Source organism: Podarcis erhardii (assembly GCF_964252035.2).
Source record: "Podarcis erhardii genome assembly, chromosome: 9".
NCBI classification, from domain to species: Eukaryota; Metazoa; Chordata; class Lepidosauria; order Squamata; family Lacertidae; genus Podarcis; species Podarcis erhardii.
Genome location: NC_138512.1, coordinates 9,701,958 through 9,714,665, shown reverse-complemented (window position 1 = coordinate 9,714,665; position 12,708 = coordinate 9,701,958). Strand labels below are relative to the sequence as shown.

The 12,708-nt window shown below is 42.8% G+C and overlaps 1 protein-coding gene across 6 annotated transcripts in view; it reads right to left on the bottom strand.

The window, feature by feature from the left end:
* The window catches only part of SLIT2 (slit guidance ligand 2), a 235,105-nt gene extending 223,173 nt beyond the window's left edge, over positions 1-11,932 (bottom strand). For 2 of the 6 annotated variants that reach the window (XM_081876196.1, XM_081876195.1), the window contains exons 1-3: positions 11,591-11,930; positions 8,109-8,180; positions 6,873-6,944 (exon numbers count right to left, since the gene is read on the bottom strand). In XM_081876196.1, the coding sequence (XP_081732322.1) occupies positions 6,873-6,944; positions 8,109-8,180; positions 11,591-11,781 (335 nt within the window). In that variant the 5' untranslated portion in view covers positions 11,782-11,930. Of the gene's footprint in view, positions 1-6,872; positions 6,945-8,108; positions 8,181-11,590 lie in introns of all 6 variants that reach the window. The other 4 variants (XM_081876193.1, XM_081876194.1, XM_081876192.1 and 1 more) reach the window with 4 other exon arrangements.
* Between the last annotated feature and the right edge of the window lie 776 nt (positions 11,933-12,708).

Genomic DNA, 12,708 nt, shown 5'->3' with positions numbered 1-12,708 from the left:
ATAATGGAGGACAACATCAGAGAACAGGACTCCTATTACCTCCATAGTCAACTGGAGTACAACACCCTTATATCCAGGGCAAGGGAACATCACTCCCATCTCAATGTAAGGAGGTCCTACACACGAGTAGGAATCCGGCAGAGACACATGCCCGGCTGGCATGTTCTCTCCCTCCTGGTCGGTCGGGAGACTCCAAGCACAACGGTCTTTCTCCAGCACAAACATCACAGCAACTGATGCCTTGCAGGCATCAGCACACTTCAGGATCAGCAGAGTATTGGCAGTCAGCGTAACAGACTCAGTAGCGCAGCATTTTGGCTAAAATACTTTATTTACGGTACGTATAATACGCTCGGAGCATTCTAACTCAGCTCCTTCCTCATCAGCATCAAACAGCAAAGAGAAAGAGACAAAGGAACAAACGTCCTACATCACGGAAACACAGTAATACAAACATCCTGTCTCCGTCACTTCCCACTATGTGGAATGAAAACATTACACCGTCATGTGATATAAACAATCCCATGACTGCAGCACGGGAATTGAATCCTAACACTCAACACTCCAACTGCTGCAATTGGGCCTACAAGAACAAGGCACCCTCACAGGTAAGAAGAGTTGGGGGCCACCTGGGAGGAAGAGGGGAAACCTCTAAAAACATCAGACATCAAAAAGCATTAAGATGTGCAGAGTAGTCATCCAAAGACACAGAACATCGTTGTCTGCCTCTCTAATACAATATGGTGACATTATATGTACTAACCTAACCATCACCACCACATCAAGACACACAACAGCAACAGCATAAATGAGGAACAGGGTAAACATGCAGCTTGAAGTCGCACTGGACACCCCCATTCCACCCCCAAACCCTGCTGAGTTCTCCCATATACTGGGAAAGGCGACAAGGAGCACAGACAACTTTATTAACACAAAAAGCCTACACTCTACATACAGCTAGTGATGCCAACTACATGTGACATATTCTTCCATTCAGGATTAGAGGAGAGGCAGCAAAATCAGTAACTAAAAGCAGTTCTGGTGCAATTCCCTGCGGTGGATGGAGAAGCACTATCTCAATGACAATGCCACCCCCCCCCAACAGAGGACACCCCAAATACACACATCAGGCGCCCCCAACTATGCACAGTCCCACATAAAGAGCAGGGAGCCTGAATGAGGCATGCAGACTTGGAAGAGCATCTATAGCCATTGTGCCTTTTCTCAAATTACAGAGTTAATGAACACTCAGTCACAGGTTATGTATGCAGCTGCTACCCACCGTTTATCACTATCCCCTTGTCTCTCTGCTCTCCACAGCAACCAGGCAGACTTCAAATACTCAGAAGCAAGGGGTTGGGTCTTCTGCTCGTCCCTGCTACTAGTGCACCTGCAAGGGGACTGGGAGAGGCCAAATAGCTCATTGTCCCAATTACAGTAGGGATGAGTCCAGCAGTTGCCATTGGCGGGGGGAGCCTTGGTCAATAGGTAAGGCATGCTAGGAAATATCTAGCAGATATTGGCATTCATATAAATTAACAAGGGGGTGGCATGACTGGACAAGATGAATTGGGCTGGACAATATGAAAGGCAACCTGCGTGTGAACAAGCCCTACAACCACCTGAGAGATGTAATAGTCCATGTGTCAGTTACTCTTGCTTCTTAGCTGTTGGGAATTTGGGGAGGGGGTTTCTTCTTTCTTGTGGGAACCTGTGGTTAGGAATTTAACCTGGATCTTTTGTATGCCAATCCAGTGCTGTAACACTGCACTCATGCCCCACAAATGCCCCAATCAGTACTGGTGCATATCACTGGAAGCCCAAAATCTTACACGTGGGACTGAGGAGAAATGGAAGGAGAAATGTGACAAGTTAGGTCCTGTGTATGGATTAGTCTGTGGCTGTACAATTAAATTGTTGCTCACTAGAGCAGAAGTCCTTTACACTCCCCTTCTCAATTTGAAGTTGTCACTTAAAAAATACAAATCAATTTTGCCTTGCGAAAGCCACATTTCTCTCTTTTGGATGAGAACTGAACCCACATCTCTAGTCCTACTGCGATGCTTTGCCACTGAGCTATCAACCAATTCACAGTGCTGCCCTCCATAACACTAAAAAGGTTGCTCCACCTGTTATAGGTATAGGTAAAGATAAAGGACCCCTGGATGGTTGAGTCTTCACTTTCAGGCCGAGGAAGCCAGTGCTTGTTCACAGAAAGCTTTCTGGGTCATGTGGCCAGCATGACTAAACCACTTCTGGCACAACGGGACACCGTGAAGGAAACCAGAGTGCACAGAAACACTGTTTACCTTCCCACCACAGCGGTACCTGTTTATCTACTTGCACTGGTATGCTTTTGAACTGCTAGGTTGGCAGGAGCTGAGACAGAGCATCGGGAGCTCACTTTGTTGTGGGGATTTGAACTGCCGACCTTATGATCGGCAAACCCAGGAGGCTCACTGATTTAGACCACAGCACCACCCGCCAATCAGTCACTGAAAGAGAGGGTATCCTGGAGATATCATCTTATCATCTGTCCATACGATATAGGAATCAGGCTCCTACTGTGGGTGCACCTAACTGTAGAAATTCCTTCCCATTACGCATAAGACAGCCTCTATTGTCTTTTTAGCACCCACTGAAGAAGTTCCCTATTTCAACAAGCCATTTAAGTGGAGATCTTTATTTCTTTATGTTGGATTTTGATACATGGAATTGTTTTTACTGCAAATTTGATTTGAGATGACTAAATGGAATCTAGTAGACTTGTTCTTGTAGCATGCTGTAAAAACAAAACAAAACTGTTTTGCTCACCCAGGCACTGCTGTTTTCTGCAGTACAGTATTCAAAATGATTTCCATTTGGACTCTTAAGTACCCTTATCTCAAGGGGCAGGGTGTGGTTACAAATTAGTACCAAATGCAGGCCTTTTACCCTTTTGACTATGGAGATAGCTAGCTGTTGCGACAGGAGCGGCTCTCTCCCCAGCCCCACTTCTCCAGGCCCTTCTCTGTCAAAGGGTTATTTTCTGGCTACGGCATTTGGACTTCTGGGGAATTTGAACTCCTGCCTTAGGGGAGCCCTGCAGCTGTCAGTTGCTGTCCTCCTACCCCCTGGATGGCACTGTGGACTCTTTCTGAGCTTGTATACTGTATACCAGGAGAGGCTATAGAATGCGATCCAACATGACATTCCTATAATGTCGCTTGGTGTCTTCTGTTCCTCCTACGTTATCAACAATCACCTCAATGACTGGTGAGGAAGAGCAGAGTTGCTAGAGGTATTATGGGTTTTTCAAAGGTGGAATTTTCCATAGGGATATTCTTTGCTTAATGCAAACATGGGGTGAGGGTGAACCAAGGGTGGAGAGCCATTTTGGCTCCAAGAGCCAGATCTTTATCAGCAGATCCTTATCTGGATGAGCCTCATCGGCCAAATTTGACATCTGGGTGGGCCAACACACCTGTCAATCACAACTTTCCAAGTCTCCCACCCCTTTCTTTCAGTTTCCTAATCTTGGAAGCTTGGAAGTAGGGGAGACTTGAAAAGGCTTTAAGACAGCACCCACAGCCCATTCCAGTTGTAACACAGGTGTGGAAGTTGCCTTAAAACACTTATCAAAAGCAGCTTCTCATGCAAGTGGTGGCAGAGGGAAGCGTAGTGGAAAACTCTTCTCTCCCACCCTGCTGCTGCCCCTTATGATGCCACCAGTGATCAGATGAGAATGATTTGGTGGAAATGACCTCATGAACCAAACTGGCAGGTTGAGGTCAGCCCATAGGCAGGAAGTTCCCTGTCCTTGGGACAAGCACAGGCATGTGTTTCACCAATGAAATTGCAGAGCTATGAAAACCACGGTATCAGTCTGCCAGACCGTGTGTCACAACAGAAAGCAAGGATTAATCTAGAAACTGTATGGTGGTTAAATAGCAATCAAAATCACAGAACACAACCCAGGCAGCAGCTTTGATGGGTTTTGCATTTCACTATATGGTAACCACTTAATACATCAAAAAGACTGCCACAGCAATGTAGTTTGTTTGATATTTAAATATCATGCATGTTAACCAAGTCCCTGCTGCGCCATGTACATAAAGGAACTATTTGAAGAGAGTTATCAGTGAATTTCCTGGGAAATACGTTTGAATTCCAAAATCTCAGAGGGATGAATTGGCTCAAGACAACAACATCTATCTCTCAGGTGGATGTGGTAATTGTCAACAAAATGAATTTTCATATTTTCCTCACAGATATTGAACACTTGTTCATAGCCCAGCAGCTGAGATGCTTTCAAAGGATTCTGGCTCCAAATTCCTTCTACTCCAAAACATGTGATTTGAGCCTTGAACAGAGCAGAAAACTGTGACACTATTACCATAATGTGGGTGGAAACAAAAACCTTAAACTTAGAAGACGAATTCTGGTTTTTTGAACAAGTTCCAATACATTTTAACCACATGACTGTTATTTCTTTCCACAAAAAAGCAGTGGTTTTCAAAAAATATACAATTACTTGTTTCAGCTAATTAACCAAAATGCAAGGTAACCCCTAAGCATCGAGCTATATACAGTCACATGTAAAAGAGGAAAAGGAAAGGGTGAAATTAAGTGCACAAGAGGTTTGTGTGCTGAAACCCTACTGCTTTATCCTTGATGGGCTTGCTTGTAGTATTGGAGCCCAGCTAGAAAACAACTGAGGCAGGTGGAGGCAGGGGTATCTTCCACCTTTGGAGTTCTTTTGTAGTTTCCAATTAAATCAGTGTTTCCCAAACTTGGGTCGCCAGCTATTTTTGGACTACAACTCCCATCATCCCTACCTAGCAGGACCAGTGGTCTGGGATGATGGGAACTGTAGTCCAAAACAGATGGAGACCCAAGTTTGGGAAACACTGAATTAAACCTTTGAATGTGACATGGGTAGAGCTGTGCTTAAAAGGTGTAAAGTCTGTCATCACTGTTTATTTATTAACAGGTACAACTTTGCTGGGGGGGGGGGGCATTCTTCAGAGGTACAGTATTCATATTTGAAATATACATGGGATTATATCCAGTGCTAGTGATACTCAAAGCACATTGAAATTCATGAGCATGACTAAATTCAGTCTGCTCTGAGTAAAAACTTTGTTGGCTAATTCAGTTTCATAAAAGTGTTAGGGATTTAGGCCACAATCCACATACCTCAATAACATTCTGCGGATGAAATTGGCCATAATGTGCTGACAAGTTATGTTCACGCCAATATCTTACGAGCACCTTCCACCAGTATGTGATCCAGGACTTAACAGTTCATCAAGAATAATTGTTGATCTTGGACAAACACTTAGGAAATAATTTTCTGTAAACTAATTTCCAGAAATAAAAACTGGCAATAGTATGTGTGCATAAATTGCACATCACTCTCTATTTACAGAAACACAATGTTTTTTTAAAAGGGATATTGCTAGTATTTTTTATAAAAACTTAAACTAGCAGCAGACCTGGGCAAACTTCAGCTCCTATGCTCAAACACAAACCACTTCACCAGTGCACGCACCTTCCCTATTTTTCTGATTCCATATTATCAATAAAAAGCTTTTGCAAGCTACGGTATCAATGCAAAACACCGCCTAGCAAAAAGAAGCAAAAATGTTCCTTTTCCAAAACAAATTTATGCCATATTTCAAAACTGTATAGAACCGTCACCATTCGAGAAAATCTGCACTGGCATATTGTTAAAGCATGCAATACACAGATACTCTCTTCCCATACAAGTTGAAACAGAAAGTTAGTCTGCTGTTTTTCAAGATTTTAAACTGTCTGACTTTCCAGTGATGTCCTGAAAACATCCTTGCTACACAGAGGGAATGGCAAAAAGGGTGGAGAAAGACAGATGCAGTTGTTACATTCTGTTGTGTTTTTCTTTTTTAAAAAACCACAACAAGTCAGCCCGAGAGAAATAAAAACAGTGCTCATAAAAACAGTATAGTTCGGAGATGGCCTTGTTCCCTATAAGCAATGAACAATCCTATGCAAGAGCTAAACAGGACAGAAGAATGCAACATACATGAACTCATGTCCCAAACTGAATTACTGCAGACTTGAGTGCTGTCAAAATGCAATACAGTATACACACAACAGAAATGCAGCTTTCAAAGAAACTGCATAGGTGGAATGAGAGAGAAACTAACTAGCCTTTATCGTTCAACAGGATGGCCTTTCACGCCTCCAAATACTTTACTACAGTACTATAAACACAGGCTGATATGAGTGGTATTCAACACTGGTCCTACTTGAAGCAGACCCATAGAAGTAAATGGAAATAATTCCATTCATTTCACTGTGTCTACTCTGAGCAGTACTTAGTAGAATACAACCCATTTCTCTATTCACATTCTTAGATCCATTCAAACACTTCACAATTTTCTGTACAGTGCATTAAATTTTAGAGTGTTTTACAACTAATTTTCTCCCTTACACAAATGTTTTGCTTTCCCACAACACAGTATACAATGTACAGGAAACCAAATGCTTAAATTGTATTCTTAGTGAAGGAGCAAGTTTTATCATCATTAAATTGTACCAAGTTAGGGGTTATAATTCATTCCCTCCAGAAAATTTGTTTATGTCCACAGAACCCTTCACATTAGATTGCAAATAAATCTTGTCTTTCAAAAAATGAAAATTACATTTCAGTTTTCCCCTCTATCCCACATAGAATTGTTCCCTCTATTCTACAAGAATCTACTGCTACATTTTGATTCTGTCCAATAAGAATTCCAAAAGGGCAAACAAATCCCAGCAGTTTAACTCAAAGTAGAAACAGGGAGGGCAGTGGGGGGGGGAATTACAACAACTTGCTTTGTGGTATTTCAAATCAATAAAAAGTTACTTACAGTCTCTCCAGTTCTTTCAGGTCCTGGAATGCTCCTCTTTCTATTGTACTAATCTTGTTTTCCATGAGCTGACTGAAATGCAGAGTATGAGTTTTAAAACAGCTAGTAATCAAACGATGATTAACACCTGTTATTACAGCACTTTAGCAATGGGGAAACTTGCAATCGGCTCCTCTTTATTAACTTCAAAATTCTCACTCTATTCTTAGACTTCCCATCCAATTTAATGTGTTTAAGACTTGTCACCTTAAACTCCACTATGACATTTTTTCCCAAGGAAGAGAGAAAATACCCTCTCCGTTTTTCAGAGACCTTAAACCTGCTCAAGAACTTGAAGGGTCAAAGGTGATAAAAATATATGCCTTGCTTAAGGAAAAAGTCAAAGCTGCTGCTCAATTACAGAATGTTAAAAACATGTACGTGATGTATAAAAGTTTCTTTTTTAAAAAAAAAAGAAAGGAAAACCACACTTTACAATTATAAATCAAGTTGTTTTCAACTGAAAAAGAGTTAATGTGATTTTTTTTTCCACAAAAGGAAAAGTTTGCAACTTTTCATCTTTAGGATGAAATATCAAAACCAATCTAATTGTTTGCAATTATTCACTAATTTAAAACCATTTTGTTATTAGCATGTCTCAAAGAAGATTTTGTCTTCACTGAAAGAGCAGTCATTACTGTATAGTGATATTTTTTTTTTATCTACAGGCCCTGAGAAGGACTTATGAGTTATTAAGTAACCAGGCTTTATATATGGTAAACCTATTTAAAAGTTTGTATCAATTTTTGCAGAATTTGGTGTAAAAGCAAGTTGCATTGATAGCTTCTCTTTCCCGAATTTCCCTTTACTGCTAACTAGAATAACTTCTGACAATCCTAAACTCAAAGTGCATTCAAACAAATTAATTCAGTTAGCCTTTAAAAAAACAGATATTTCTCTTTACAGCTTGCTAAAAAGCATTTCGTTTTCAGAAAGTCAATAATTTGCTGTATTTATAGAGTCAAGGAAAAGAATAAAATCACAAGTGGCTACAATACAAAATTGCTACTGTGGCAGTCTTCCAAATTTTTATGTCATCTCCCAACTGCTTTTTCTCATACAGTGTAAGTTTGGTTGTCGTTATTTTAGAGGTTAAGTAAAGAATTAGCCTTGTTGATAAAATAAGTCATTTTCCACAGAACTGCACATATGCAGCGTACAATAGTAACAGATAAAATACAACAAAAGGCAACTTACAGAACTCGAAGGTGTCTTAGGCCGGCAAAATCAGTCTTTGTGATCCTTGTGATATTATTCCCATTAAGATCCCTAAGAAGAAGTAGTAAAGTTAAAACATTCCAGAACTGGTGGCTATTTATTAAAATCAAATAAACAATAAGAACTTGCAACAAAGAGTTTGAGGATTAGTATCTAACTGTAGGTTGGTGCAAATTCCTGAAAAGTTTATGTAAAAGTAATTCTCCTTTCATTTGCACTTGTTTTAATTTCCAGTTTACTGAAAAACCATTTGGATATATTGTTTCTAGACTGTTCCTATCATGAAATAGTGAGATTTGTGGTGTGCCATTCACAAATTTGACTTTCTCGCGATAGGAACAGTTATGATTAATGACTGCTACCACTGCCTCTGGACAAGTCCATTCGCTGTTTTTAATGGATGAATGAGAGAAACACAGATGAAATCAAAACGTGTTTACTTAATGATATGCTTAGTATGTTACTTCCTGGACCTACAGAGAACAGGGGAGAAATCATTGGCCGACTTCTTCAGTCAGGTACTCAGAGACAACCCCTGAAGACCATTACAGAGTCCACAACAGACAGGAACACTGGCATCAGAAAGTCAAATGAATGGTGAAGCAAGGAGGAAATGGACAGTAAACATCTGACAGCTTCCCTGGGGCCCAGGATTTTTCTGGAAGGCATCATCTCTGCAACATTCCTAAAAAACTCAGCATTCCTAAAACTTACACAGCCAAGCTTACCCAAGCAAATATTTGTGAACTTACAAACAATGTGATCCAAGTGTTCATCTCTTTTAACCCTATGTCTGGGTTTAAATTTATTTTATTTTATTAAATCTCATTTAGTCCTGTAATTGTAAAAGGTACAACGTATTTACAAATGATGGAAAAGCTCAGAATCTCAATTCACTCCAATTTGGTCATGATTAGTTAAGTAAGGGACAGCTATATTTCCATGACTTCAGCTTGGATTCACTACTTGAGAGTAAAGTTATGGAGGAAAAGCTTGATATGGAAACTAACCTTAAGTCCACATGCATTATATTTGGGGAAGAGATTTAGCACATTCCACTGAAGAAAAGTAGCAGGAATCTCAAGTGATCTACAGATTTCCCCCCACCTGCCCTTAAGACTAATGAGTCACTGATATTTTTCTCTGAGTTTAAAGCAAAAATGCTAATGACTCTCCATTTTTTCCTCCCAAAGCTGCTTACATTAATAGCTACAAAGACAATCAGGATGTGTTTTGAAGAACACTCTTAAACCTAACTAATCAGTCAGGAAAGATCATAATGGCTAAGAATTATATGGCAGATTTACTTAAATCTACAAAGTGGGTACTAGGTACCTCTTCAATACTTTTTGTATCTTTGGAACAATAAACTTCAAGTAGTAAATGCAATTCTATTTTGAGAAAGCAGGTAACAAGGAACTAACTGTGTGGCAAACAAGTGTCATGTTCCTTTTAGTAGGATCTCTCTGCCTCCAGCCCCAAATTATTCAGCAGTCTGTACAAACGATATAAATATTTTGTTGGGGGAAGAATTAAGAATTCCACCTTTGGGGCAAAGGAGGATTGTTAAAAGCAGGATTTCCTAGCAGCAGGAAATCCTCTGTCTTGATTTTTAAAGTGCCTTCTTGAAAAGTCAGAGTAGGTTTTGTAAATTGCTTCTGGATGCTTCAGGGTAAGAGATTCATAAATAAAATAAATAATAGTCTTTATTTTTTTTTACAAAAACAAACCTAAGTGAAACAAAGGTGGATTGAAATGGGCTGGTAAAGTTTGTCTTGGTGACTCCACTTTGAGCTGGTGAAATTTCAGGCAGAGGGCTTTTGCAAATTACTCTTCCCATTTTAAGTCTGAACTGAAGTTGGCCTGAAGTGTATTCTACAAGCTGTTTTCTACAAGTCATTTCCGCAGATCAGAAGAAAAGGTGTATTTCAATCCGTTTAAAGGGGAGGGGGAAGAAGATAAATATGGAGGGAAGCATGGAAAGGGCCATCTCACACATAGTCTCTTCCTGACCCAAATTAACAGCAGTGTATTTTGCTTATTACTGCTGAGTAAGGGGGGGAGCAAAGCAGTGGAACTAATGGCCTGGTTCTTTCATGTCTCCTTACATTACCCAAACCCCATAATGAGAATTGCAGGAAAGGGAGGGGGGAAGGTAAGATGGGCTTACCAAATCAATAACTTAGAAATAAAGCAATAACTGGGTATTTGTTCAAGGAACTTGAAGTATTCCGAAATAAGGAGCAGCTAATTTGAGGCTGTGGTGTTCTAAAATAAGATACATTGATCTGTGTGTGCATACGTGTTCTAAGGCAGCAGAGAAAGTGATAAAGGACATCTGGTACACTAAAAAAAATATGAAATAGCGGAAGTCCTAAAGAGATTGGTAACCACCAGCACTAACCACAACACAAGCCATCTGCAACATACATTGATTTTTTTTAAAGGGGGGGGGGAAGGCCCATAAGGAACTCCGTGTATTGATTGCTGGTGCTGCTTTTTTTGCATTTCTCCTGCTGTTTAATTTGACAGACTTGCCTTTTAATGGCTGGATTCTTATTTGTTTCCACACTTGTAAGCCACTTTTAGCAACTCCTTTGCAAAGCAGCCAAAGTGGGGTATAGCTTTGTACGCCCATAATAAAGAACTGCATTAAGAACTAAACAAAAGCATTCAGAAGGAAATAAAGCTCTGAAACTTCAACTGTGAACTACTCTGAAAGCCTGCTGCTGCGCAAGGTATCTATAATGCAACTATGCACTGGAGAATGGCTGCTTCAAAGCTGGGGGCAGGGGAGGAGTATCAGGAAGAGTGGATTAAATTTAATGACTACTTAGTTAAATATGTTAAGTTAAATTAACAGAAAACAACTTGCGGATACTTAATTGGCTTAGGATTTTATTTATGTTAAGCGTCGAATTAATACGTTTAATTTCATAATGTGAAAATCTAAGGACGTTAATGTTTAAGTTAAATTTTATAAGAACTGTGATTGGGAAAACCGTTAAAAGGACATGCAATGAAATTCAACCAAGGGGAAGCGAGGAAGTCCCTTAACAATGTTAACAAGTGTAATTTTCAATAAGGCTATGATTTATGCTTGTTTGTCTTGTGTGTTTGTTTGTTTATAATGTTGTGAAAACAAATTAAAAAAAAATGGGGAGGGGGGGAATAACAAAGCTGGGGGCAGGGGGAGACTGAGGCACCCTAGAAAGGAACCAGGGAAAGTGTTGGGAGAATTGAAAGCACTAATTCCATTTCCACTCAGCTTTGCTTTTTTAAAATGGGGAGAAGGAAATGTCTTCCATCCTCTGGCAACAGCAATGGGTTGCTTGACATGTTGGCTGGATGAGAGGGAAGGGGATGGTAAGGATGTTGGGACCTGGGCACAGAGGGGAGGGCGGCAGGTGTGTTTCTGGGGAGGTGGGTGTGGGCAATCCGCAGGGAGGAAGGCGACTTACAGCCTCTCGGTGTTGCGAGGGACGTTCCTGGGGACGCTCCGCAGCGCCAGCCCGTGACAGTCCACGGTGCTCCCCGAACAGGAGCACTGAGCCGGGCAAGGCTGCGGCGCCACCTCGCCCAGGCGGAGCAGCAGCAGCAGCAGCAGCAGCGCGCCCGGGCAGAGCCAAGCCAGCGCCCCCAGCCGCTTCATCGTCTCCTCCAGGTCACCGTCGGATCCCCACGGAGAGACGCGGATCCGGCGCTGGGGGGAACCCGATCGCTTTCCCTTTCGGTGGTGGGGATAGAGACCCCCTCCCCAAAATAGAGACCCCCTCCCAAAAATAGAGACCCCCTTAAAAAGATAGATATAAATCAAGCCCTCCTCCTCCTCCTCCTCCTAAGTTCCAAGGTCCCAAAGCAGAATCCAAATCCCCGAGCGAAGTCTGGGCAGGGAGGCGACGTCGAGGCGGATCCCCAGGCAGAGTCCCCCTCCGAAGCAGCGGAGGGGCGAGTCCCGCCGGCGGGTGCGAAGGCGAGCCCCTCGGAAGTCCGCGGGCCAAGCGAGCGAACGACGCGCGAGCCCAGCCCCTGTTTCTGGCGCCTCCTGGTCCTGCTCAGCACGGCATGGTGGAATCCCGCTCCGTCCAGGCTTTAGAAGCCCGTCAAGAAGAAGCAGCAGCAGCCGCCGTCGCCGCCGCCGCCGCCGCCGCCCCCAGCCTCGCGCCGCGCCGCCTCGGAGAAAAGCTCGCTCTCCCCGCCGCCGCCGCCTGCGCCGAGCTGCATTGCGACCGCCGGCGAGCCCCTAGAGCGCCAGCGCCGGCTGCATGCTTCGTCCTCGCCGGGAGAGGGACCGAGAGAGAGGCGCGGAGAGGCAGGCGAGGGCGGGCAGGAGCAGCTCCACACACACACACAACGTCGGCGGCGGCGGGCTGCGCTGCACTGAGGAGGATGGACGCCGGTAGAGGTTAAGAATCGCAGGCAAAGAGGCGGGAGGAGGAGGAGGAGGAGGAGGGGGAGACGCACGCGCGCGCTCTCTCCCGCACACCCAACTCCAGCGCTTGCTCTCCCGCCCTTGGCGAACAAGTTCGGGTCGGCGGGCGCGCCAGCCACCAGACGAAGCGCAAGGGCGAAGAGGAGC